At 31.5% G+C, this 27,981-nt stretch overlaps 2 protein-coding genes across 2 annotated transcripts; both read right to left on the bottom strand.

The window, feature by feature from the left end:
- Positions 1–9,064: 9,064 nt before the first annotated feature.
- On the bottom strand, positions 9,065–14,683 carry LOC144561507 (beta-glucosidase 16-like). The gene is made up of 11 exons (XM_078310472.1): positions 14,442–14,683; positions 14,198–14,267; positions 12,552–12,610; positions 12,221–12,296; positions 11,991–12,153; positions 11,391–11,643; positions 11,025–11,140; positions 10,550–10,799; positions 10,358–10,460; positions 9,758–9,866; positions 9,065–9,406 (listed from the first exon to the last, which is right to left on the bottom strand). Exons 1-11 carry the CDS (start codon positions 14,565–14,567, stop codon positions 9,196–9,198), a joined length of 1,536 nt encoding a protein of 511 aa, XP_078166598.1. The 5' UTR covers positions 14,568–14,683; the 3' UTR covers positions 9,065–9,195.
- Positions 14,684–20,186: 5,503 nt separating this feature from the next.
- LOC144562285 (beta-glucosidase 18-like) lies at positions 20,187–27,486 on the bottom strand. The gene is made up of 12 exons (XM_078311487.1): positions 27,286–27,486; positions 25,811–25,877; positions 24,862–24,920; positions 24,543–24,618; positions 23,978–24,052; positions 23,778–23,865; positions 23,260–23,512; positions 22,942–23,057; positions 22,068–22,320; positions 21,268–21,370; positions 21,088–21,196; positions 20,187–20,640 (listed from the first exon to the last, which is right to left on the bottom strand). The coding sequence occupies exons 1-12, from the start codon at positions 27,418–27,420 to the stop codon at positions 20,451–20,453; spliced, it is 1,524 nt and encodes a 507-aa protein (XP_078167613.1). The 5' UTR covers positions 27,421–27,486; the 3' UTR covers positions 20,187–20,450.
- Between the last annotated feature and the right edge of the window lie 495 nt (positions 27,487–27,981).

Raw genomic sequence — 27,981 nt, 5'->3', positions numbered from 1 at the left:
AAATTATTTCTTTTTTTAATTTATTATTGATGTGACTTAATATAAACTCTAAAATTAATTTAAAAAATGTGAGAGTTAGAAATTTTAGAGACCTTAATTTCTATAAAAAGTAGTTAACAATTATTTAAAAACTCAAATGTAGGGGTGCAAACAGATCGGATACGGATATGATAGTGGTAAAACCATATCCGTATCCGTTTTTATTTTTTGGATACAGATACGGATCGGATATTAGACGGATACAGATCTGATATTAGATATCCGTAGATATATACATAAATATTTTCATAATATATATATTAATCTATATGGTATATATCTACTATTCAGATACGGATAACTAAAATTTAAAACCATATATGTATCCGCACAGATATTCAGATATCGGATATCTGTATTTAATTTTCGGATACGGATACGGTCGGATATTATCCAATCCGTTTGCACCGCTACTCAAATGAGTTGCTGGGATGTAGATGCTCTAAATATCTAACTCAAAAAATATAACAAAAGATGATGATGTTGATGATAATGATAATGATGATGATGATAATAACAATAATAATAATAACAACAACAACAACAACAACAACAACAACAACAACAACAACAACAATAATAGCAGCAACAATAATAATAATAAGAATAATATAAGAGGGGAAGTTATTATTGTGAAAATTTTGATAATGAATTTTCCACACAAAAAAATCAAATAAAACTAAATATTACAAAGTATCTTTATAAATATATTATTGGATGTATGAATAGAGTAGAACTACCGAAATTTTTATTAATAGGAAAATAAATAAATAAATAAATATCGACAATTGGGAAGAAAATGACATAATTTTAACATCTAGGAAAAACATGATAGTTTATAACGTACAAATGACGTTATAAACAATCACAACTTAGAGAAATCTAATTACTCTCTAACTAAATAGCGGAATTTTTTTTTTTAGGGAAAATTTCTAGTGTGCCCATGTAAAATTCTGAAATAGCCAATATCCTCATTAAAACACCATAATATTCAATATCTCCATTAAAACTTAACATTCTATCCAATATCCCCCCTTTTATTTATTTAATATTTTGTTCAACTATTTTAAAAACTTTATTGACAAAATTACCCTTTATTTCAAATTATTCAAATGGCCTCTTCATTTCATTATTGAAATTAAGGATTTCCCCGTAATCATTGTCCAAAATGGCCTCTTCGTAGGCATTGTTAATTATAATCTTTTCATTCAAAAAAATCCTCATGATCATCAAACGCTTCGCGGTCTCTATTCGTACCTCTCTGCTTTGCAAGGAGAACAGGACAATACAAAATCTGTAAGCAAAGCTTGGAGTGATTTGTAAATTAAATGAATTATATTTTTTTTATGGTAATGAAGTACTACCAGCTGCTTTGTTGAATAAATTGCGATTTATCCAGAGAATGTAGCTTATGTCCAAAGGCTATTTATTTGAGATAGATAGTTCCCAATTGCATTGACCTGGGCAATTGTTTGTTTGATGGTCGACCTGTCGAAGTGAAGGTGGGATGCATTCGTGTAGCAGCAGATAGAGGCATCCATCCAACTGCAGTTCTCAAAGAACCAATAGACCACCAAACCCAAAAAAAGTAGCTAAATAAGGGGAGCTTCATCTCAATAAGAAAAGCTTGTTGATATCACCCATCAAAATCAAGTTAGCAAGAGAAAAAGAACTGTAGGAAAGTAAATAAGCTCTTTGCAGGAACTTAATTACCACTAGGTTTCTCAAAGAGAAAGAAAGATACTCGGGCATAAATCTGAGTGCAGTGCAATGTACCATTTTTAGAGTATCAAGAGAACTGAAATCGTGGTACACTTGGATAATTTCTGAAGTGATTGAAATCCACACTCCCTAGTTTGAATACAACCAGGAATTGAAATGAGAAGTAAGATTAAATTCAGCAAACTTATATTTCAGGCTATAGTTGTGCTTTTGGTTTTTATGTTAATGTGCCCCTTTCGTTGCAATTGAACTAGATAGAGCAAAGGAGATAGATGAGAGTTTAAAATGAAGGGTATTTTTGTCAATAAAGTTTTTAAAATAGTTAAACAAAATGTTAAATAAATAAAAGGGGATATTGGATAAAATGTCAAGTTTTAATGGTGATATTGGATATTATGGTGTTTTGATGGGAATATTGGCTATTTAAGAAGTTTACATGGGCACACTAGAAATTTTCCCTTTTTTTTATAGACTTCATAGTCAATCACCGACTAGAGAATACCTGAACTTCAAAGTCCATCACGACCAGGGAATACCTGAACTTCTGACCGTGATAGACTTCATAGTTTATAATGTCTTTTGGACGTTATAAACTATCACGTTTTTCCTAGATGTCAAATTTACGCAATTTCCTTCTTCATTATCGATATTTATTTATTTTTCTATTAATAAAAATTTCGGGTAGAACTAAGGTGTTCTTAAGTTCACTAAGGTGTTTGGTGAGCTTAACTCCAAAATCTACTAGATTGGCTTTAAACAATAAATTCAAACCATTGAAACCAATTTACTTTACTAGTGATGAATTTACATGTAAAGTTTTTAGAATTTTGAATTAATTTTGTATAAAGTCAAGTGGTCATAAAATGTTCAAAGATAAATGCACTAAAATTCATTTATAAACCTTCTAATTTTGACCAAAATTTTTATTAATATCCAAAAAAAAATATTCAATTTTAGAAACTACTCAGGTTTTTGCATTTTTTCGAAATCTACCGAAATCGTAATTTTTTTTACAGTAATTCAGTCTAAAACGGCAAAAAAAATTGGTTTTAGAATTCCAAAACTGCAAATTTTTTTTTTGCGGTTTTAAACTTTGAATTTCAAAACCTCAAATTTTTTTTGTGGTTTTATGTTTTTCAGATTATTTTTTAATTAACAGAAATATTTATATTTTTTTAATTTTTATTGAAATATTAGAAATATTTTATATACTTTTTTAAAAATATATGAAATACAATATAATTTGATTAGAAAGACTGCGACAAATAATCCATATCAACATTTTTCTGGCTGGATTTTTTGCGGCTGTAAAAAAATTAATATGTTTTTATGTGTTATTGAAAAAAAATAAAAATGCTTGGATTCTGAGTTATTGATTCTGGTTCAAAAGTTACTTCTAAGTAAATACAAAAAGTTTATTTTGTATAGATGAAGAGATTGAAAATGAATTATCGTTTTTTGAAAGAGGAAATGAATTATTTTCATATTTCTATTTTTCAACAGATTTTTGAAAGAGGAAATGAATTAAAATGAATTATCGTTTTTTGCGACCTGATGTTTTTTTAAACAAATTTTAATATTTCAAAAGCTTGATTTATGAAGTAAATCAAGATTAAATGTTCAAATCCATCATTTCAAGTCGATGTGATGATTTATTTTTATATTCAGCTTGCATTTTTTTTTAATGAACAACCTCACACTAATTGTAATCTAAATTCTTGATTAAGAGGCAATCATAGGATATTATATTGACACTTGAATCGACATAATAAAATTTGAATCTGGCTATGCTACTTATATAAGTATATAAAGACATGCTTATAAGTTATAAGTCATATATTTGTTTTCAAAATCTAAACGGTCAATTTGAATAGGTCAACATGATCTCAGCTCTAATAATTAGTGAAGGGTAAATTTGTTTAAAAGAAAATATTTAAATGTGTTGTGTTAATCAAATAATTAGTGTTGTTAATATCAGCTCTAATAAGTTTGAACTCTATTATCTATTTAAATTCAGTTCGATAATTTCTTGCCATACTGATCAAAATCCTACATCCACCCCTGATATTTGCCTTTATTGCCTTTCCATTTATATGCTCTCTTGATTTTTTTTTCCTATTTAATTCGTGTTTAATATAATTGAATTAATGGATTAAGTTAATTGATTGATGGCTTGTTACAATATTTGTTATTATTGCCTGAAATATATTTTTTTTCTAAGAAAAAAATCACGTGGAAATTGCAATAACTTCACAAATTAGTAGTTGAAACTCCAAAAAAAAAAATGGCTGTAACGTCTAAAGCATACATATCAATTAAGTACCGGATAAGATGCAAAGCTATATACGAAGCAGCTTACGATGAAATATTTTTCTTAAATAATTTAGGATCGATTCAAAAAGGAGAGTTCAAATGCCTCTATTTTTTTTTAGGAGGGTTCAAATATCTCTATTTTTTGTGTCTTCATAATGGCTCCATTTTTTAGAACTTTAATAACTCAAAATTTAAAACTTAAAAGTCAAAATAAAACCGTTAGATGTGACCTATACTATTTTCTCTGTGTTCATAAAAAAAATTATCATATTTCAATTTTATTTTTATGTGAATCAATAAGTTGAAAAATCAAGTATAGAAATTTTTCACATTAGTAAGTTTTTTACAATATTGACAAAACATATTTAGCAGATAAAAATTCATAACTAGCACAACTTAAAATAAATCTAAGCACAAAACAGTAAGGATGGCTGGGCATCGAATCTCCAGCCCTCATGTGAGTACGGGTGTTCATCGGTTCGGTTCGGTTAAAATCGAAACAAAATTGGCAAGCCAAAATTTTATTAGGTTTTCAAAAATATAACCGAACCAACTGAACTAAACTTATCAACCGATTAAAACCGAACCAAAATAAATTTCGGTTCATTGTTTAACCGAACAAAACAGAGTATATTCACATACGGGCAATCAGAAGTATCCCAAAAACTGAAATTTAACTCGATATGACAACTTAGAGAAGAATATAGATTAAAGAGGGTTCTGTATCTGTTTTGTATTGATCAATTTATAACACATCGATGTGTTTATATAGCTGAACTAGAAATGAAATCCTAAATGTAAAATTACACTATTGTAAAATTAATCCATAGTATGCTACTGGTAAACTATTGAGCTGCTGACAGGAGGCATCTTCTGAAGAAGACTTTGGAGATGAGTTATGAAAGCTCGCCATTTGTCTTGAGCCAGAGGTGTCCATTTCAATATTAACATGATATCAATAATTCAATAGTGAAATCGAATTTCATGACAGTGGCCAATTAAGACAGAAATCAAATAATCAAGGCCAACTATTAACTATGAAGAACAGTGGCCAATTAAGACATAAATTAATTCAGAACAATTAAATCAATTACTTTTAATTGATTCCTTTGTCTTAATTGGCCACTGTTCTCAATTGATTTATGTCTTAATTGGCCACTGTTCTTGATAGTTAGTAGTTGGCCTTGATTATTTGATTTCTGTCTTAATAGTTGGCCCCTGAACCCACTAACCACACTATTTTTGCCTTTTTCAGATATTACATTTTATAGATTAGCTCCCTATTTAAATTTTCTAGTTCCGCTCTTGGCCTTCTCCACTATGAGTCAGCCTCGAGATCTGCATGCCGGCAAACCACATGAGAACAATAAAAACCCTAACCAGGGTTGGGAGGTGGAAAAGAGGAACGGGGAGCAAAGGAGTTCAAAAGAGAAGGAAGAGTGAGAGAGTAACAGTGGGAGAGAAAGAGAGAATCAAGAGAGAGAGAGGAAATGTAATGACCCTCAATCCAAACACACACTCAGAATTCTAATTTGATTGATAAAACAATGAAATTTATTGAACTGAAGTTACAGTGGAAGAATAAGAAAGTGATTAACTGAGAAATTGTAAAGATCAAAACAATGGATTCATAATCGATATCCCTAGACTAATTCTATTTATATAGGTGACGTCTCCGGAGCTGGAATCAATCAAATCCATCGGTTGGAATGCTTGATTGATCCTCCGCTTGCCATCTCAGCGCTGATGTGGACGAGCTCATCGCTTCTCCCTTTGACACACGGGTCCCCCATTACAGCGACTGTTTAAATTGTTAAACGCTTCAACGGTCGTCTTTCCCTTATTAGGATCAGGCCCCACTGTCAGCGCTTCAGTAGAATTAATTACCCTGACCGTCGCTGCCTCCAACAAGCCCGTTCTGCCCAAATCTCCTCCTTGCCTTTTGCTTCGTTTGACTAAGTCAAAATTGGCGTGAATCCATCCCAATTCCGCCTCAGGTCGTAACAGGAAAACCGAGCATTATAAACCGAACCAAATTAAATATTATAAACCGAACCATTTAAACTGAATCATTTCGGTTCTATTAAAATTCAAATAAACCGGCACCAATGAACACCCCTACATGTGAGCAGGAAATTCCTGGCAACAAAGTTCATATGTTCATCCATTTATAATCTGAACGATTATAATTAAAATATAGTTATGTCTTTTTAAAACTCAAATGCTTTCCATATTTTAATTATAATCGTTTAGATTATGGATGGATGAACGAATGCATCATACTAGCCAGAATTTCTTGTCCACATGTGTCCAAATCGATACATCACATGTATCACAATATTAACCATCTCTATCACAGGGACGGATTTATGTATAGGTCAGGGAGTGCTAAGCCACCCTATTATACTTTAATTAAACTTTTGAATTTTTTTGAACTTTTATATACTCTAGCACCTCTCATAAATTAATAAGTGTTTGTTGGTAGTCTAGTGGTTTGAGTTATAGTTGTTATGTGTAAGATTTTTCGTTCAATTCTCACTAGCCACATTTTTTTTTTACATATTATATTTTATAGATTAGTCTTCCCTATTTAAATTTTCTAGTTCCGCCCCTGCTCTATCATATTGTAAAACCATATTTTTCTTTTGCAAGTTGTCCTTGAAATTAAGTAATTCAAGATTTTCATCTTCTTTTTAAAGGGAACTGTCAATTCATCAATATCTATTTATTAAACAAAAAATTCAAGAAAAAAAAATAAAATAGAAAATAGAAAATTTGTTGACTCCAATACTTGATATTAACTATTTTCGAGTATCGATATTTTTTGAAAATGTCTAATATAAAAAATGTTTGACTTCAATAGAAGAAATTATTTGAAAATTTGTGTTCGTTACTGTTCATGTCATACTGTAATTTAATCTAGTCGAAATAATTTAAAAATAAAGACAATTAAAAAAATTATTTGAGAAAAAACTAACACTGTAATTTTTTAATTTTCAAAACTTTCTCGCACTGAATGAGTCAAAATGATGGCTTGGATATATCCAACCCGAACATATATACTTTGTAGCCTCTGAGGTATCCGATAATACAACTGGAAAAGAATGCTCTGGATTTAATTAATCCAAGCTGGGTTAAAAAAAATTTGGTATCTATTTAGATATTAAAAAAATCCGCTTTAAATTTAACAATTCTATCCTCACTCCTCAGATTACATGAGAGGATATGTATTTCTCCTAACAAGAGAGTTCAGATCTTCTGAAGTAACACAATTTTTTAGTTTAAATATTTGAACCGGACTGTCAGATTAAAGGAGCCTGTGCACAGTATTTTGGATTAAATTTTGAATTGGACTGTCAGTATAAAGGAACTTGTGCACTGCACCTCCGATCAAATTGATCCGGATTCAAATCGGACGGTTCGGACATAAAAAACAGAAATTAAATAATCAGACGGTTCGGATCCAAACCCCTAACAAGGTGTTGTTCAGCAAGGACCTTCTTAAGGCTAAATGAGTCTCTTTAGTTTTCTTAGCCACTTAATTTTGTCGAACATCGATTCCTCAGTGCAGATTAAGACAACCTTCTTTAACCTCATTTTATCTAGATTTTAATCATCTGTCCCTTAAGACATCTCTCTTCTTCCTTCAGCTCTCTTAATTTTTTGTCTTTTCATTTATGTTGTGCTCCACAAAACAGGAGTAAAAGCTCACTAATGAAAAGGTAAGGAAGAGTTCCATGGGTGAGCTTTTCCTCCAAACAGTGAATTTATCCTTTATTCTGGAACTAGACTGGCCACTAGGAGTGCAAACGGATCGGATATTATCCGAATCTGTATTCGAAAATTTGATATGGATATCCGTACGGATACAGATACAGACATGGTTTTAAATTTTAATTATCCATATCCGAATAATAGATATATACTATATAGTTTAATATATATTATGAAAAAATTTATGTTATTTACTATTATAAAAAACAAATATTTGTATCCATATCCAGAAAATAAAAACGGATAAAATGTCATTTCGGTCTGAAATTTTTTTCTTTCGGAACCGAAATGTCATTTCAGTCAGAGGTATTTTCACAAGTTTTACTATTATATCTTTATCGAAATCTGTGAAAATATCTCCGACCGAAATGATATTTCTGTTCTTATGATTTTTGTAAAAACCAAAGCAATCTAGTTGGTTTGATAAAATATTATTTTTTATTTATATTTTAAAAAAAATCACCTGCATTCTGTTTGTATTGGCATCGCTGGCCTTCTTTCTTTTCTTTTTCTTTTTTAAAATTTTGGCGCGCCTGTTTCTCTATTTTTCTTCTCGCAGTTTCCCTGTTTCCCTATTTATTGTATTTTACCAATTCCATACACCAATTCTTCTGGCACATATTATGAATAATAATAATAAGGTTAGATTCCTAAATAATCACATTGAAGATATTTGGATCTTCTGACTTACACATGTCACAATTTTATATTAACATGTCTACCACTAGTTTCATTATTGTTTTCAGTAATGAAGATATTATTAATATTATATTATTCTTAAAAAGTGGAATAGAGAGAAATGTAAAGTATTAAATAGAGAATAAGTCTTTGTTTTATGAGTAACAATATTCTTTTTCCACAAATTCATATGTTTAAAGTTCAATTGAAGTATCTCTCGTGAATATATAATTAAAATGAAAATTCTTGATCCCATTCCACCTCAATAAATAAATAAATAAAGTAATAATTACTAACTATCCCCATAAAAATATGCCAAAAGATAGCGTTCATGTGTACGGAAGCATACATTTTTTTTATTTTTTTTTATTTTGATGATGACGGCAATCTCTCGATAGAGTCCGGCTAATGAACCGGCTAATGAATACTCTTAAAAATTATATGTTAATAAAACTTTCAAAAAAGAGATCGGTTTAAATGGTTTGAATTTGTCATTTAAATTTTGAAAACGGATATATAACTTAGATAAGTATTATAACTGGACTCATAAAATTTTATACATGTATAGTACAAGAGTATTAAAAACCACCTATGAAGATATTCATCAATTGAATTGCATGCTGCAAGTGATAAAAGAATTGCATGCTCCAATAAAATATACTTCAAATTTCAATAATCCAATTTCAACTCGGTACCCACATTCTTTTCAATTTTATATCCCTTTAGAAAGTTGCTGAACCAATTAGCTGACAATCGAGGCGTTCTCTCTTGTGTCTTGTAATCCACATGATAAAGCCCAAATCTCAAAGTATAACCAAAAGCCCATTCAAAATTGTCAATGAGGGACCAAACAAAATAGCCCCTTACATCAGCTCCTTTCCTACGAGAAAAATAAGGTAACATTGTATGTGCATTTCTAAGGAGCATTTTTAATCTGTGCTAAATACTTATCATATAAAAAAAAATAAGGTTCTAAATAGCACGCTATAACAACGAAGCTATTTTGTAATTATAATTTTTTATCAATCAAAATGTCGGCTATGTCGACCTTCATAAAAAAAAAAAAAAAACGAAGCTATAGCAGCATTATATGGGCAGAGTGCTATCGGCATTATAGCACGCTATAGTGGCTCTATATGGGCATGCATTATTTTTCTAACTGTTCCGCTATAACGCGACAAACACCATTTAAATCTTTGAAAAAAAAATGGTGTGTAATATCTATAATTACCTTATAGCCGAGTGTAAGTAGGTGAGGTAGTCATGTATGAAGTTTACTCTTTCAATATCATTGGCGAAATCTTCGGCTGTCATGCTGCTATTGCTTGCTTGTGAGCAACCTGAATAGTAGTTTCACAGTTTAAATCACTACTAGTCGGTTGGGGTGCATATAATAAAACTAGAGTGAGGGTATGGTACTATGCATAGCGCAGATTGTCCGTACTACAGATCAATATTTTTATTTTCAAAATTCTAACGGTTCATCCGAACCATTCAACATAGTGTTCATATAAATATGTACTTGTAAACTAAATTTTATATTTTTTATATATTTTTTTTTTACTTTTTTTTTGGTACAAAATTTTCAGATCAAGTGATTTTTTACCCATCTAAAAAACAATAAAAAAAATTCTAAAGAATGTCAAATTTAGTTTACAAGTACATAGTCATATGGAGACCATTTTGAATGGTTCGAATCGACTGTTAGGACTTTGAAATAGAAGATTTGAGTCCATAGCGCGGGTCATTATGCGCTATGCATAGTACCATAGCCACACTCATATAACTATGGTCAAAAGTTCTCTCTTCTTTTTGCAATATGAAAATTTACCATTTTCAGCTATGTACATCGGGGTGTTGTTGTATCTTTCCTTCATATGCATCACCACCTTTTCAATACCCCATGGTACCGAATAATAATTCGACAGTCCCGTCTGCAAAACTTATGAAAATTAATTTCATCCCTTAATTAAGTTCTAAAATTGTACGGAGGAAAAATCTTATGTTGAATTTATTCTCATACTGGTATTCCAATGAAATTTCCGTTGCGCTCTCCAGTTGTGCTTACAAGGGCATTTCCGTCATAAGTGTCTATTGGGCATGAAGAATGAATACAATCTTTTGCATATTGGGTTGTATATTGATTGATGCCAATAAAGTCTAATTTGGTTTTCAAGAGGTTTTTCTCTTCTGACGTGAATGTTGGTAAATTTGAGCCTAAGATCTGGCGCATTTCTGTAGGATAATCTCCGAAGAATATTGGATCTAGGAACCTTCACATTTGCAAAATGAGAACAGAATTATAATTTTGCTATATTGGATCAAGAAAGCTTAGCTTGATATTGAAGTGTATGCTTAAGTCTGGCCTGATCTCTGTCATACTTAACCTAAGTTATGTGATTTTGCCTCAATGGTTTGCTTACATGCAGCAATGATGCAAAGTCAACAATATCTTAAACAACACCAAATGAATACCATCTCAAAAGCAAAAACCATACCAGTGATGATCAAAAGCCAATGCCCGTTTAACTGCCAAAGTATCATCAATTGTGTTTGTCAGTGGCTCATACCATTTAGCAGCAATTACTATTCCAATAGTACCACCTTGTTTTTCCTTATAAGAATAGCAAAGATAGTACAAAAAATGCCCATTTAAACTGGAGTCAGAAGTGGAATTCTAGAAAGTCTAATGCATGTTTGGTCATTTTCAGTACTCTTTATTAGGTTATGTACATGGTCTTTTTATTTACAAATTATGAGCTCTGTACTATACACATACCAGTATATTATTTATCATGTATTTGTAAAAACATCCCTAAACTACACACTTTTCCGCAGACAACATCCAAATCATTAGCAATTACCTGATAAGATCTTCTGTAGATGTCAACTGCGGTTGCATGAGAGAGAATGATATTGTGAGCCGCAGTGTACGGCTCCATGGAAGAGTTGCCGTAAGTACAGTTCCCGAAAGGTAGGGAACAGTGGCCTGGTGGATATCTCCCATTCATATAACCAAATTTTGTAAACAGATTTGGCTCATTGAATGTTGTCCAGTATTTAACTCTATCTCCAAATGCCTTGAAGCATACCTCCGCAAAGTACCCAAAATCTTTCCTGCAACAATTACGTTTTAATTTTAGAGTCAGTCCACTCTAAAAACATTATAAGGATTACTAATTATGAGACCCGTATATATATACTGTCTCTGGCATCAGCAGGTAGTAAAACTCATGCCTGATTTGTTCACAGAACCCATAATTTCATGAGAGACTAAAACTAAGAAAAAAAATTGAGAATCTTTTTTTGGAGTTGTTAGCACTAATATGATATCGAGACCAGTATGGTTCTACATAACAAATTGGACGTTGTTAATTTGAAGAACTCCATAAATTTAATTAACATATATAAACTTACCAGTATTGACCAAATCAGAGATTAAGGAAAAAATTAGATAACCATACCTTATATCAGAACTTAACCATGCACCGTATTGATCTAGCAATTCTTGTGGAATATCAAAATGATGTATTGTCACAAATGGTTCTATCCCTTTGGCTAAAATAGCATTAATAACTTTATTGTAGAATTCTATGCCCTCCAGATTCACTTCTCCGAAGCGTCCCTCTACAAAAGAGAAATTATTATAAGAGACACCAATTGTTTATTTGAAGAGAAAGCATTCAGAACTCACTTGGTAGGATTCTTGACCATGAAATGGAGAACCGGTACGAGTTGACCCCAAGCTTCACCATTAGTTCAATATCTTCCTGTAATTATATAAGTTTTGGGATAAAAATAAACTTTTATAGCATATTAGTTTATTTTTGTGTGATTGGTTGTCAAAATGTTGGAATTGGTTAATTCTTTTCAATACTAGGTATTTGTACAGATACATGACCTGACTGGTAAGATAAGGTACAATAATACAAGCATCTTAACACATGATTGATTTATTGGTCTTCTTAGTGTTTCTTAAACAAATACTAATAAATTAGAAGATTATAATTTTAAGTTTACTTTACCATGTACAGGTGATAATGGTCATCAGCAATGTCACCATTACCTCCATCCTTAATCTTCCCTGAAACATGCCATCAAAATTTTAAGTTGATCAGTATTCAGTAGTGATAAAAAAGAAGAAGTGTATTTTCACCAAATATACTGACATGGTAATTGTAGAATTTAGCTGCTTGTACTTTTGGGATGAAGTATGTCAAATTATTTCATTTTCAAAAAAATTGGAATTCTACTTAATTTCCTGGGATAACTTCATATACTAAATCTGATAATTATCTAGTGATTATGTCATATTTTTTTTGTCCCTCTAAAGAACACATTTTTTTGGAATAATTTGAAAAATTGGGCAGCCACTAAGTTCCATTGCTCATGAATGGGAAACTAGCTAGTACAAGGTAATTAAATTACAAAACAAAAAAAAAATCAACGAGTACAAGGCATACTTATAATCAGGAAATTTCAACGACCTCACATGTCCATAATTTTCAGATCAAGTGTTTTCTACTAATCTAAAATAAGAGTAAAAAAATTCTAAAAAAATATAAAATTTAGGTTACAAGTACATATTTATATGGTGACCATGTTGAATAGTTCGGATCGATCGTTAGAACTTTCAAACCGAAAATTTGAGCCCATAGCGCAGACCAATATGCGCTATGCATAGTACCATAGCCTCACTCTTTTATGTTTTCTCGTAATGTAAAGGATGCATTTTTTCTTTAATTCCTTTGTACACTTGACACCCACTATCAAGGTTTTACGGAAAAAAAAAGAAAAAAAAAAGAAAAAGAAAAAAAAAAGAAAACACAGAGAGAACTAAAAGTGGCATGATAAAAGTTTTTGTCATAAAAGAGAGTAGTAGGTATAATAAATATTTGAGGAACAGGTCACTATCCCTTCTGAAAATGACCCTTATGTTTGGTTGGTAAGCAAACATGCTCCCTTCCAGATTTTTTTTTTTTTTTTTTTTTGCACAGGTGGCTCTGTACCTGAAATAACTAGTTTCCTATTGATTTGGAGAGAACAGTTTGCTATTGATGGTTTACCGACCTTATCTATTTTGGTTGCTATTGACTCTTAGCCCAATGCATGGATTTTTTTTCATCGATTATTTCAATTCAATCATCTCCCATTTTCAAATAGGAAACAAACCAAAGAGCCTAATTAATGATGAAGGGTATATTGTACCATCTTAATCCTGTACAATTAGAGTTTTTATTTTCAAAATTTTTATTTACAGCATAATAAAAAATAAAATAAACCCAATCTCTCTGATTTTGGGACAATTCCACATCTACCCGGGTCACCAAAAACTAAAAAAAAATACAATGTAATATTATATATATTTAAATTTTGAGGAACCTCTAAACCAATATGCAGGCCCCCATGAATGGTGCCGCAGATTGGCTTGGTGGCTCGGGTGGATGTGGAATTTCCAATAATTTGAGGTGTTTTGGTTAATTCTTTTTAGTATATATAAAAATTGCGGTCTTTATTTTGATAAATCTTTTTTTTGCGTGTCAACATATCAACAATTTTTAAAGTCAACCACAAAAAACAATGATTGAAAAGTAAGAGCCGAGTCCTTATCTATTTTATTTTTGTTTTGCGTGTTCAGAGAGAAATGTGGATGAAGTCCCAGAAAAGTTACCTGATTGACTATGAGTGAAAACATCCCAATTGCTGAGGCCTTTATTTCCTTCTAAGTATGCTCCTTCAATCTAGTAAAATTTCATAATGGAATTAAAAAACCTAAGAGCTATCTTTACTTTCTCAAATGATTTATGAGTTCAATTATAATCTCATCACAAAAGTACCCAGATTTAATGAAATGCGCAAATTTAATGATACCAGGCAAATATTGGGATTAAGTTAGATGTGAAAAAAAAGGGTACCTGATAGGAAGAAGTACCAGTTCCAAAGAGAAATGATGGTTTGAATTGGCTTCTATGGAGGCAACAGACATTAGAGACAAAGAATTGCAAACAGAGAACAAAAATCAAGCCATTTCTCAAATCCATCCTTCTATGCTCCCTCTCTCTCTCTCTCTCTCTCTCTCTCTCTCTCTCAAAACCTTGGCATCCACTACCAGCTTACCAAGTGACTCTCTTTCTCTTTCTCGCTCTGTCAAGGCTTAATTCTGCTTCCAATTAGCTTTGTCCTTTCAGGGGTGAAATAGTAAAAATAAACAGCCCAATCAAATAAACCGGATTAGGCTTCTCTCTGTTTTCGGAATAAATTCGAAGGTCCCATGATGGGGATGTTAGGTAATAGTGGGTAATACCGTTGAGATAATTTACATTTTTATCCCTCTAAAATTAATATTATTCGTACTTTAGCTGTTAACTAATATACATGTTAATTGGAAGAGACTTTTTTTTTTTTAGTAAAGGTTGGAGGCCAAGCTATCCAACTATTTAATACCCATGTAATACAACAAAAGATTTTCCCCATCTTAATTTCAAACTCATGACCTCTCACATAAAAACGATGTGTTTTTGCCACTAGATCAAATACTAGTTCTTAATTAGAAGAGACTTAAGAACTAGCTTTTGATTTAGTGGCACAGACGCATAGTCTCTATGTGAGAGGTTATGGATTCGAAATTCAAATTGAAAAAATCTTTCATAATAACAATGGTATTAAATAATTGGATGACTTCATCTCCAACTTTTACTCAACAAAAAAAAAAAATAGAAGAGACTCAATGAGGGCCCTTAATTGGAGCCAACTGTGATTTACTTGATTTTTGTTTGCTGGTCTTTGAACTTGTTATTTTGTTACTATATCTGGATGTGAGCAGGTTCTAGTTTAGTCCCTTTTTGGTGTTGAGGGCTTGAGGTTATGGTAGCTCAGGTCTTATAGATGCAGGTTTTGGTAGTCTGATTTGACTATATAGATGAACTGGTATGTTACAAGTTATAACTACAGTTGTGTCTAAGCATCTGCTTTAGATACTTATTCATAGTTTTCTGATTTATAATGGAAATTGGTGGATTTATCCACTATTTAAAAAAAAAAAAAAAGATTAACAGCTGATAATGTATATATAGTAGGTAAATTGATAGTTTATATGGCCTAAGTATCTAACTCAAAAAATATAACAAAAGATGATAATAATAATAATAATAGTAATAATAGTTTTTTATTTTTATTATTATTATTATTATTATTATTATTATTATTATTATTATTATTATAATAGGGGGATTTAACGTATACCCCTCAAAAACTTCAAAATTACGTATTTTTTCTCTAAAATTTGAAATTACGTATTCCCCCTCTGAAGTTCAAAAATTCACATATTTATCCATTTTATTGTCTTTTTATATTAAAACACATTTTAAATTTATAAAATACCTATTTTATCCTTCTATTAAAAAACATAAAACGTCCATCTGACTCCAATTAGAATCCGAAGGTTCCTCTACCGGCCGAATTGCTTTATGATTCGTGCACTCCAGATCAGCATGAATCTTGAAGCGAACACGCACACATATTGAAGCAACGTACGAATTTGTTACTATGTACGTTGTGGTGTTGAGTCTTTTACTGTCAAACAGATCTTTAATTACATCGGCATCTTTTTTTTTTTTTTTTTTTGAAGGACAGTTGGCTAGTTGCCTGCTGTCGATATATTAATTAAAGAAAATTTATTTACACCCTCCCAACGGGAGGTTACACTATACACATTTTAAATCTCAGCTATTAAATAAAACACTAATTAGGGCTACAAATACTCTAGCTTGGTCGTCAGTGCCCATTCTCGCCCTGACAAACCTTTTACTAACAATTTGCTTTCCAAAGGGCGGTATCTTCAATTGTTTCATTAATTAATCTTTGCACCGTCTTATGCTCCTGTGAAAAGATCCTCCTGTTTCTTTCTCTCCACAGAGTTCATACTCCAGCCGCCCAGGCAGTATCCCAGCTCCCTCTACCTTGCCCTATTAAGGTCTGCCTGTGATCCCTCCATGCATCCGTAATGGTTAATTTGTCTCGCGGTCCTATTACGTTGATTGATGCCAGAAAAGCCCTCCAGAATCCTTTTGCCATTCGGCATCTCCAAAATAGAATTACATCAGCATCAAATTTGGGATGCAATTGATCTGAGATTTCCATCAAAAGATACGCCGGTTTGATAAATATTAGAGGATTTGGATTTCAATAATTAGATGTTGGCGTGTTGCGTTGTTGTCATGAGACCCATAGTGACAAGGTACCCGAATTATATCTGAATTATATCCGTTTAATTCTTTTTTGGGGTGATGCCGAACCGAACACCGAATTATTCGGTTGACCGAACTTTGACCGAATTAAACCCTAATAATTCCCGAATTTTACGAACTTTTCCTGAATTTTACGAATTATTCACTAATTTTTCCTGAATTTTTCTAAGAACAATTATTTTTTTGCTCCCTTGCAGGACTGAGATTTCTGATCCGGATAATTCCGAATCATTCCTGAATTATACCCGAATTATACCCGAATTATACCCGAATCACGAATTTTTGATCTCGCCGAACCGAACCCAAATAATTCATTTGTCACTATGATGAGACCCACGTGGTCCACACACTTAATGAATAAAAAGTTGTCGCATAGGGTGGCATTAAGTATGCTATTCATTGTTCACTAACAATTACCAATTTTTCCAATTATATTTTTCTATTCCAATTGTTTAAAAAATTGTCATAAGACCCACGTTGATTTTTTTTTGGTCTATTTCAATTTTTTTAAATGTTTGACAGTAAAAAGAAATTTCCTAATTTTTTTAAAAAATAATATGTCTATTTTTTTAATATTGCGTTCAGTAATTATGACTGAACCCATGCTTCAGACTCAGAGTTCAGACAGTAAACAAAAAACGTTAAAAAAAATTCCAAGTATCAAAATAAACAAACTGAACGTAGGAATATATGGTTCATTCAACTCAGCATTTTGAAATATATATTCAACAATGTTATGTTAATTTTCTGATTCTGAACGCATGTGTATTATTGTCAGTTAGTCACATGTATTGTTTTTCATAAAACAAACGGACGAAAAGTAAGCACGTGAATGCAAGCACTTCACAAATTAGTAGTTGAAACTAAAAAAAATGGCTGTAACGTCTAAACCATACATATCAATTAAGTATTGGATAAGATGCAAAGCTACGAACACCTAACAATGAAATATTTTTCTTAAATAATTTAGGAATGGAGGAATTTCACGTATACCCCTCAAAAACTTCAAAATTACATATCCCCCTCTAAACTTCAAATATTCACAAATTTATCCATTTTATTGTCATTTATATTAAAACTCATTGTAAATTTATAAAATACTCATTTTACCCTTTATTAAAAGCATATAAAGCCAATCAAACTCAAATTTGAATATGAATAGTTTTTCTACCGTCCAAACTGCTTTTAAATATGTGTGTGGAAGATCAGCACGAATCTTGATGTGAACAAGCACGTATATTGAAGCGATATGCACAGATCTTAATGCGATGTGCATGAATCAATATTATTTCAAGATCCGTGCATGCTAGATCAGCATGAATATTGAAGCACTATGCACATATCTTAATGCGATGCACGCAGATCGAATGGTAGAGTAACCCTTTAGATTTAAATTTGAGTTTGATGGGCTTTATATGTTTTTAAAAATGATAAACTAGGTATTTTAAAATTTTAGAATGAGTTTTAATATAAAATATAATAAAATGGGTAAATTTGTGAGTTTTTAAAGTTTAGAGGGGGAATATGTAATTTTGAAGTTTTTGAGGAGTATACGTGAAATTCTCCCTTTAGGATTCACCTTCATTATAAAAAGTACATTTAGTCATTTACCCAATTATAGTAAAAAGTACATTTACTCGTGACATTATAATATATGATAAGATATACATACAACTATATATGTAGAGGAGAGATCCAATTATATCATTTTATGGTGACACATCTTGACATCATATTTTTATAAGTTATTTTTTGTGATTTTAAAATTTAAATAGTCGATCCGAACTGTTCAACGTAATGTCCATATTAAAATGTGCTTGGAGACCAAATTTTATATTTTTTTGAAAATTTATTACTATTTATTTAGAATTTTTTAAAATTGTTGTTTTTCAATAGTTCAAAATTGCATGAAAACAATAATTTTGTATACAACTTAATAAATACTAAAAAAGTTTCAAAAAATGTAAAATTTGGTCTCCAACCACATTTTAATATGGAGATCATGTTGAACAGTTTGGTCGAAATGAGAAATTCCACATCTATCAGAGCCTCCAAATCAATCTGCAGCTTCATTTTTGGAACTTCCAAGTTGGAAGGCTGCAGATTGGTTTCAAGGCCCCTCAAAACTTAAATATATTTAATATTACCAGTGTTCTAAATAGCGCGCTATAGCGGCGCTATAGCGTTTTTGGACTCTAAACGCTAAGCTATAGATACGAATCGGATAGTCTCGGATACGGATCGGATATTAAATGTCATAGATACGAATCAGATATCGGACGGATACATATATTTTTCATAATTAGCTTGTAAGTTACAAAACATTTATTATATTATTAAAATATTAGTCACTAATTATGTCATAGTGTCATATTGTTCATAAATATATATATATAGGAATATGCTAGCATGCTATGCATAGCATAGAGCCCCTCCATGCAACGCCTTGGATTTCGACTTTTCAAAATCCTAACGGTCGATCCGAACCGTTCATCTTGTTCTCCATATTAATATGTATTTGGAGACCAAATTTTACATTTTTTGGAATTTTTTTACTATTTCTTTAGATTTATTGAAAATCGCTGTTTTTTTATGGTCCAGATTTGCTGAAAACAACGATTTTCAATAAATCTAAAGAAATAGTAAAAAAATTTCAAAAAATGTAAAATTTGGTCTCCAAACACATATTAATATGGAGAACAAGATGAACGGTTCGGATCGACCGTTAGAATTTTGAAAAGTCAAATATTGAGCCGTATTACGGGCCAAATCGTAATATCATAGTACCATAGACTCACTCATTATATTTTGTACGAACTATATTATTATCTTTTATATTCTATTAAGAATGATGAATTGTCCGTAAAAGTAAAAGTCCGATTAATCAGTCTGAATGTATTCGTTTAGTGCCTATATTTAGTCTATTTATTTCTCTACTTAAAAATATTTTCCAACATTTGTCAACTGTATAAACATACAAGTTCAGTCAAAATGGTTGAACATATGTGTTCAGAAAATAGACATAAAATAATAAAACCTAAAAAATTAAGCATGTTGTCATTAAAAAATTTAAAAATCAGAATACACACTAAATATTCATGCAGAAAAATCTGGGTTGTGCTAAAACTCTACTGTTAACTTGTGTTGAGCATTGAGATTTCTAATTACAGAAGCATTCTAAATAAGATACATAATTGTTCCCGCACCTCTATCCCTCCATTTATCTCCGCACTTAACTACCATAATTGCTTTGGAGATCACAAAAGCTCCAGTATTGATTTTTTTTTCTAAAGTATTCATCTCCATTTACAGAAATATTTATACCTAAAAACGAAAGTATTTATACCTATAAGGTAAATAATTTTTACATAAATAATTATCTCTTCAATCAAATCTCAAATTACATGAGGAGCCATACACTGTACATATATTATTTCCCATATGTTCATAATTACACTGTACATAGATGATAAAAAATAAAAAACCAAGCAATTTACAAAATAGCATCCAACTACATATAAATCTCATTTTTTTTAAATGTAGGGTTTGCCTCCTATGAAAAAAAATCCTTATTGGATTATTCAAAAGAGGTAGCTAACTTTTAAAATTCATTTGCCTCTTTTTTTTATCTAAAAGAATTGATAATTTTGAAATTACATACAATTGTTTTACTTCAATTTAATCTTCTTTCAACAGTGAATCTGACCCTTGAAGAAACTTTTTGTACCACATGGCAGATAGCTTAGGTGTCCTTGCTTGTGTGGTGAAGTCAACATGGTAAAGCCCAAATCTGAGAGTATAGCCATAGAGCCACTCAAAGTTGTCCATCATGGACCATATGAAGTAGCCTCTTACATCTGCTCCATTCCTATAAAAACAAAGGTAAACTAATAAGTTCACTATATTAAGAGGGTTCACATTGATTACTTTCAAGAATCAATTAAGTTGCAACTAACATAATAGTAATAATCTTCAAAGCCTTTATTCCCAAACAAGTTGGGATAGGCTAGAAATAAAACCTAATAGGAATTAGTAACAATTTGTAAGGGTTGCAACGAACCCTCCTCCTTTTTCCTAACTTGGGACATGCTGTGTAGAAACTACACCTAAACCTTAAACCCTTGAACCCTGAATCTTGAACCCGAAAACCTAAACCCTAACATAGTACATAAAAAAGATATATGACATAAAAAAGTACATATAGAAACTAAAATGTACTAGGATTGTTGACATTAGGAAAAGAGACTTAATTTGTAGCAAAAATCAATACCCTAACTCTTTAATGTAACTAATTAAGGGCAGAGAGATGTTTTACCTGATGGTTTTAAGCAACATTCCAAGATACTGGTTCAGATAATCCACCCGGTCCATGTCATTGACGAAATCCTTCACCGTGGTGTAGTTGCTTACACCTTGTGCATAACCTTGTTTAGGAAAATTGTAAGACTCGTGATGACTTAAAAAGGAGCAAAAAGGTCACAAATATGATATGTACCATTTTCAGTGAGAAACATAGGCATGTTGTTGTATCTTTCCTTGATGTAATTGACCATCATTTCTAGACCACGAGGAACAACATAGAATGTGTCCATTGCAGTCTGTAAAAACATGAAAAATATGAAGTTTGAATTAGGAGGTCCCCCTATATATGATTATTAGAACTAATATTAATTGGGTTCCGACCAAATATGAATTGGATCTGAACAGACCCAGTACCACAATGGACAGGGTATGGTTCAATTTATTAATTAACCATCCTATTTGCCTTGAAAGAAAGTGTGCATGGGCTTAATTACCGATATACCCAGACACTTCAATATTTGTGTTATAATTACCCATATACCCAGAACAGAACCTTTATTAAAATGTGTGCATGCGCAAAATTTCAGAACAACCAAATTCAGAGGATATGGAACTATACTGGACCTGATATACTATCACCTCAACTTGTTCAATCAAATTGGCAAAACAGCAGAATGTCCTAAAACTTTCTTGCCCTAAAAAGTAACACCTACACAAACAGACACACCTTAACTAATTTCTGGGTTTCATTTATCTAGGATCAGTACCAGCGTGGTACCAATTCTAAGTTGCATAATGCAGATTGATGTATTTGTAAGAACACTTTATATTCAATACAAACACTTGGTAGCATCTACCAACTTTCTCAAAAAAAAAAAAAAAAACTAATTTCTTGGTTTCAATCAAGAGCCTGAGGTTCTGGGTGAAGTTATTATTAACATAAAATTGTCAGATGAAATTAGAGAAACCACATTATCTGGTTTTTGAACTTACAGGGGTTCCAATGGGGATGCCATTTCTCTCGCCAGTAGTGTATGTGAAGGCATTTTCATTAAAAAAATCCATTACCTCACAGAGAGAATACAAGCAGTCCCTCACATATAGAGTAGTGTAGTGGTTTACACCAATGAAGTCTATCTTGTACCTTAGTTTTTTCTTATCCTCGGATGAGAATGTTGGCAGATTGGAACCTAATATCTGCCGCATTTCTGAAGGATAATCTCCCAAAATGATTGGATCGAGAAACCTGTATTCAGTAAGAGAGTAAAATCAGACAAATAAATGGTGTTCTTTGAAATTTTCAGATTTTATTATGCTATTCTTTATGTTGGTCATGTTTTAAGGAGAATGTTATGACTGACTGTATAACTATCTTATTAACATCATATGTCAAAATCTAATTTTCTATTTAAATTGATACTATAGTAAAAAGTTTCTGAAATCAAGTGCGATAAAGATTCTATACAGACATGGACATATATGCATTTATATATCACTAGTTAATTTGCAAATAAAATGTTCGATAGAAAATATAACATCTTAAACAAACAAGTATAGTAAGTCAATACTAACTTTGTAGTGAGTAATACAAATTAATTGAACTTTGCTGTAGAGAATTATATAGAATAAATTCCACTTTTTCACTAATTACAGAGTTAACCAGTGGTACCATAATACTTCAGTCTTTTGTTTTTCAAACTAGAGCTATGAAGCAGGTTTGTGCCCTATATGTGAACCTAGTTCATTGTGGTACTAAAAAATATAGTTAAAAACGAATTTTACTTTAGTTTAATATCGTACATTATTATTTTTCCAATTAATTTAAATTTTTGATGAAAATTAATCATTATGATTTGTCTGAAATTACCATGGCACATCAAATGCAAGAAGTCGCTTAGTGGCCACCCAATCATTTGTCAAGTTCGTTAGCGGTTCGTACCAGGTTGTAGACATTACAATACCAATTATACCACCTTGTTTTGCCTATGAATTTAACATACATGCATCAATTTTATGTAAAGCACCAGAATTAGAATACACATATACCTGATATTCATTTAATACTATGTAAATCATCCAAGCATACTTGAATTTCATTGAACTTCATGCAAAGATGCAAAGCATCAGAGTTGCTGACTGGTAACGTACCAAGATTAACGACTTCACATAATATGCAACTACATACCTGATATTTTTTCTTATATATTTCAACAACAATTCCATGTGATAGTATGACGTTATGAGCAGCAACATATGGTTCCACAGATGAATTTCCGCTGAGGCACTCACCAAAGGGTGCTGAACAGCGAAGAGGTGGATATGTACCAGTCAAATATCCCTTTTTAACCATGATATTGGGCTCATTAAATGTTGCCCAGTATTTCACTCGGTCACCGAATTCCCTGAAACATACTTCTGCAAAGTACCCAAAATCCTTCCTGTAAACCAAAAAAAATTGAGTAGCATTTTATTTGTTTCCTTTTTTTGTGATCACTTGGGTTTTTCTTGTAGAAATAAGCATTACTTATGTGCCTTGTTTTGGTGGTTTCTATTCATTAGCTCTATTTTTACCAGTATGTTAGTGAGCTAACAAAGACAAATTGGCTTAATGCATCATGGTTTGTAATTTATCCAGTTCACGACATAAAATAAAAATAAACAAAAATAAGCAAGAAATAAAAAAAAAAAAAGAAGTATATGTACTGAATCTCTGGATTAAGCCATGCTCCATATTTATCTTCCAGATATTGAGGAATATCATTGTGATTGAGAGTAACAAATGGCTCTATTCCTGATTGACCATAAAACATCAATGAACAAATTAAGTTAGCCACAGGGACATTCTCTAGAATAGAAGATATAATAAGATAAAATTTGTATAGGTTGTAATGAAAAATAAGTACCTTTAAGCAATAGTGCATTTATAAGATTGTTGTAGAATTGAATACCATCTTGATTTACCCCTTGAAATCTATCTCCTGTCAATGATTGAAATACTTTGTAATACCAAATTTCCATTAAATGTACTTTATGCATAGTGTCTGGTTTTCTGCTTTGTTGACCTAGCTAACTTATTTAATGTGTGTTTTCAACTTTTTTAGGGTGAATTTCTTCAGAAGTCACTGAACATCCCCTCAGAAAAGTTAACAAACTTGATTTATTCAACTTAAATCACTGAACTTTGGTGGTTATTCAAATTTAGTCACTTCACAAATATCTTGGTTTAACTCTTTTCCCTTCTTTTATCTCTTTCTTTCTGCTTGAATACTGTCCCTCTTCCTGATCTCACAAGTGTCCTTTCATTTTAATTATTGAAGCACCAATTGTAAAATGCTTTAAGGCAATGAAAGGTTTGTCCATTTACCAAGAAAATTTAGTTCTCAACTAATACCTGGTACTATATATTTTACCTGCTAGAGAGGAGATAGTAATTTAAAATAAATCAGCCAAAAAATAATACTAGCTTACTAGGAAGAATTCTGGACCAAGAAATTGAGAAACGATAAGAATTGATCCCAAGAGAATGCATCAACTCGATATCATCCTATAAAAAATCAGCATTGAACTCTATTTCAATTACATCGATGAAATTATGTAAATGATATGAAAATTTTAAGAACTATTGAAAAAATATATATATTCTTCCCAGTAAATTCTACAAGTGTATTAAAAAGATGTATTCTGCACCAAAATTTCAGGACGGAGTTAGACATTTGAGAATTATTGGAATTATTTGTGAAGAATATTATTTTTGGTTCCTTTACTTTTCAGTTTTTTCTCAACTCACCATGTAGAGATGGTAGTGGTCATCCGCAATATCTCCATTGCTACTATCGTCAATTTTTCCTAATTCAAAAGAAATAAAAAGTTGCTTATATTACAAATCACTTGTTATTACAAAACCGAAAAACCTTATGGTTTCAGTAGATACAAGAGGGGTCTTATATGCTTGTTTTTCACATCTTGAAAAGAAACAACTGATGTCTTATATGGGTTTTTTTCAATCCTGGCCCCATTTTTGGGAACTGATGTTGAAATGTATGATCCAAATTGCAAGATCCAAAACTCTGAACTATTCTGCTGCTATTCATTGATGAATAGCAACAATCACCCTATATATATATATATATATAGAGTACGGCTAACGCGCTTCCTCTAGCATATGGGCCGAAATGTTTCTGGTGAAAAGTTGAAATTTCAAAATCCAAAAAGTCGATCTGAACCGTTCATTTTCTTCTCCATATTAATATCTGCTTGGAGACCAAATTTTACATTTTTATGAAATTTTTTACTATTTATTAAGCCATTTTGAAAATCACTGATTCAACGGTGGCTTACCAAACAGTAAAAATCAGAAGCTACCGTTGGATCAGCGATTTTCAAAATGGCTTAATAAATAGTAAAAAATTTCAGAAAAATGTAAAATTTGGTCTCCAAGCAGATATTAATATGGAGAAGAAGATGAATGGTTCAGATCGACTTTTTGGATTTTGAAATTTCAACTTTTCATCAGAAGCATTTCGGCCCATATGCTAGAGGAAGCGCGTTAGCCGTACTCTATATATATATATATATATATATATATATATATATAGGAGATATCATGGGAATTGATATTTCCACAAGTACTGGCTTAATTATTCTTTACAACCCTGATCTGTTAATTCAACAGTTGCTTAATCCATTGTTTATGCAACTGATGACTTAATTATTCTTTGGAATTGATAAAAACAAACCCGGTATATGGGACAAAACATCCCAATTGCTTAGTCCTTTGTTTCCTTGCAAATAAGCGCCTTCAATCTGCGAATGAAGAAAGCAAAGGCTGACTACACATGTATATTTGTACTAAAATATACAAAATATTGTCTTGCAAAATTATTTGAAATATTTCTAGTTTTTAATTAAATAGTGCATTTATTAGATATGTCAACAGTTGAGACAGATTAATTAATAATATTTAATACTAACGGTTCCAAAATATTACGTGTACTGGGCCAGAAGGTATTTGGCAGTGGTCAGGTTTCGCTATTATAATTAATTGACATAATTATGTAAACTATCCTATTCATGTAGGAGAACAATTTGGTACCTACTAACCAAAATCTGGACCATCTGATCAAGATTCGGACCAATTATGTCCAGATGGAATGCACGAGGCCTCTTTAATACTCGTGCAGATTATGATCAGATTGTCAGAATCTAAACAGAAATATTATATTCACCTATGTTTAGGTCTTTTATTATACCACTTCAGTACTGTAGTCCACAACAATATTTAAGAATAAACTTGGACTAAATAACTACTTTTAGCTAGAGACAAATCTTGGGAAATGGCAGCACATGCTCCCTAATAGCATTAAAAAAACAAACAAAAACAACAAAACACCTCCAAAATGGGATAATTTTACGTTTACCTGAATCGCTAAGTTAATCTGCGGCTCATTTATGGGGATGGTGCAGATTGGATTGGCGGCCCTCAAAAGCCCAAAAAAAAAACTGTAATATTGAATATATTACAGTTTTAAGAGAACTCTAAGCCAATTTGGGACCTCTCATAAATAGACTGCAGATTAGCTTAGCGATTCACTTAAATGTTGAATTCTCCTATTTTGAAAGTGTTTTGATTTATTTATTTTTTTAAAAGGTATAAATAAAAATTTCGGACATGCTCCTCCGAACAATATTGGAACTTATCAGATAACATCCGTGAATGTTTCATGTCATATTTTTTTTATATAATTTAAATTAATATTGGATATGTTTCTATACCCGTGCCCCTTGATAGAAATGCTTACAAGATCACGCTAAATATTTTTGTATATGTCAATATCAAGCCATAAAGCATGCTAAACATTTTTTGTACATGTCAATATCAAGCAATAAAGACATGCTAAATATTATATTATATGTCAATATCAAGCCGTATGCTAAATATATATTTTCTTTTATTTAATTAGATGCTCTTCTTCTTAATACCAAATGTGGATAATCATATAATTGCCTAACTCCATTTTTGGTCTTAGTAGCAAATATTGGAAATTTGAAATGCAATTGGTAATTGCTCTGTATTTTTTCTTTTAAGTGATGCAATTGCTCTGTTAGGGCGAAACGCAGGGATGTTATGTGGCTCTACCTATATGATCTTATATGTTGCTTTTGATTCTTGCAATTTTTTCAAAAAGAAAGAGAGGAGAGAGGGAGAGAGAACCTGATAAGAAGAGGTGGCAGTGCCAAAGAGGAAGGAATCAGGGAATTCGCTTCGGTCGAATCCCTCGACAAGCAAGGAGAGGAAGCAGAGAAGATAAAAGGCTGCGGCCATGAAGGTTTTCTTCTTGATCCCCATAATCTCTGCACTTTAACCAAATGTAGATCGATCACTTGCGCTTTTTCATGGATAATTGAGAATTGATACCTTTTAGGTGGGTGGCTTCCCAATCGTTTTTGTACAATAGATTAGAACAAGTGGCTTGGTACTTGTAAATATTTATATATGGAGCACCGATATGAATTTTTGTTCTCTCCATTTGTAAGTCACTGGAAACCACCATTCAGCATTCGGAGAATTTTGACTTTTGAGAATGCAGGAGTGGAATGGACGGAAATATTGAAGGAGCATTTGGAGAATTTTTTTTTATGAATAATTATATGAATCCTTCCACTCCCATCTCCCATCATCTTCCATTTTTTAAACTCTCCATACATATTTTTAAAGGTGTGTTTTTTTTTCTTTTTTTCAATGTCGTCCACATTTCTCACGATCTATGAGGAATTTTGTGAATTTAAAACCACGAACGTATTCTACGCAATTTTATCTTTTAAATGAGATTTAGGATGACATATTTTCAGGCTCATCGTCACACAAGTATTTATACCTATACTTATAAGTATTTATCTTCCCCAATCG

Source organism: Carex rostrata, chromosome 11 (genome assembly GCF_964058835.1).
Source record: "Carex rostrata chromosome 11, lpCarRost1.2, whole genome shotgun sequence".
In the NCBI taxonomy this organism is placed as follows: domain Eukaryota; kingdom Viridiplantae; phylum Streptophyta; class Magnoliopsida; order Poales; family Cyperaceae; genus Carex; species Carex rostrata.
This window is presented reverse-complemented; position numbering and strand designations above follow the sequence as displayed.

What these genes read in the sequence shown, in the direction of transcription:
- LOC144561507 (XM_078310472.1), bottom strand. Translation starts at nt 14,567, where the DNA reads ATGGATTTGAGAAATGGCTTGATTTTTGTTCTCTGTTTGCAATTCTTT. An exon ending in ACCATTATCACCTGTACATG is followed by an intron (nt 12,297 to 12,551) that starts GTAAAGTAAACT and finishes ATATAATTACAG; the next exon opens with GAAGATATTGAACTAATGGT. An exon ending in TCTACAGAAGATCTTATCAG is followed by an intron (nt 11,141 to 11,390) that starts GTAATTGCTAAT and finishes TATTCTTATAAG; the next exon opens with GAAAAACAAGGTGGTACTAT.
- LOC144562285 (XM_078311487.1), bottom strand. Translation starts at nt 27,420, where the DNA reads ATGGGGATCAAGAAGAAAACCTTCATGGCCGCAGCCTTTTATCTTCTC. An exon ending in CTTGCATTTGATGTGCCATG is followed by an intron (nt 22,321 to 22,941) that starts GTAATTTCAGAC and finishes TACTGAATACAG; the next exon opens with GTTTCTCGATCCAATCATTT. An exon ending in GCATCCCCATTGGAACCCCT is followed by an intron (nt 21,371 to 22,067) that starts GTAAGTTCAAAA and finishes ATGTTTTTACAG; the next exon opens with ACTGCAATGGACACATTCTA.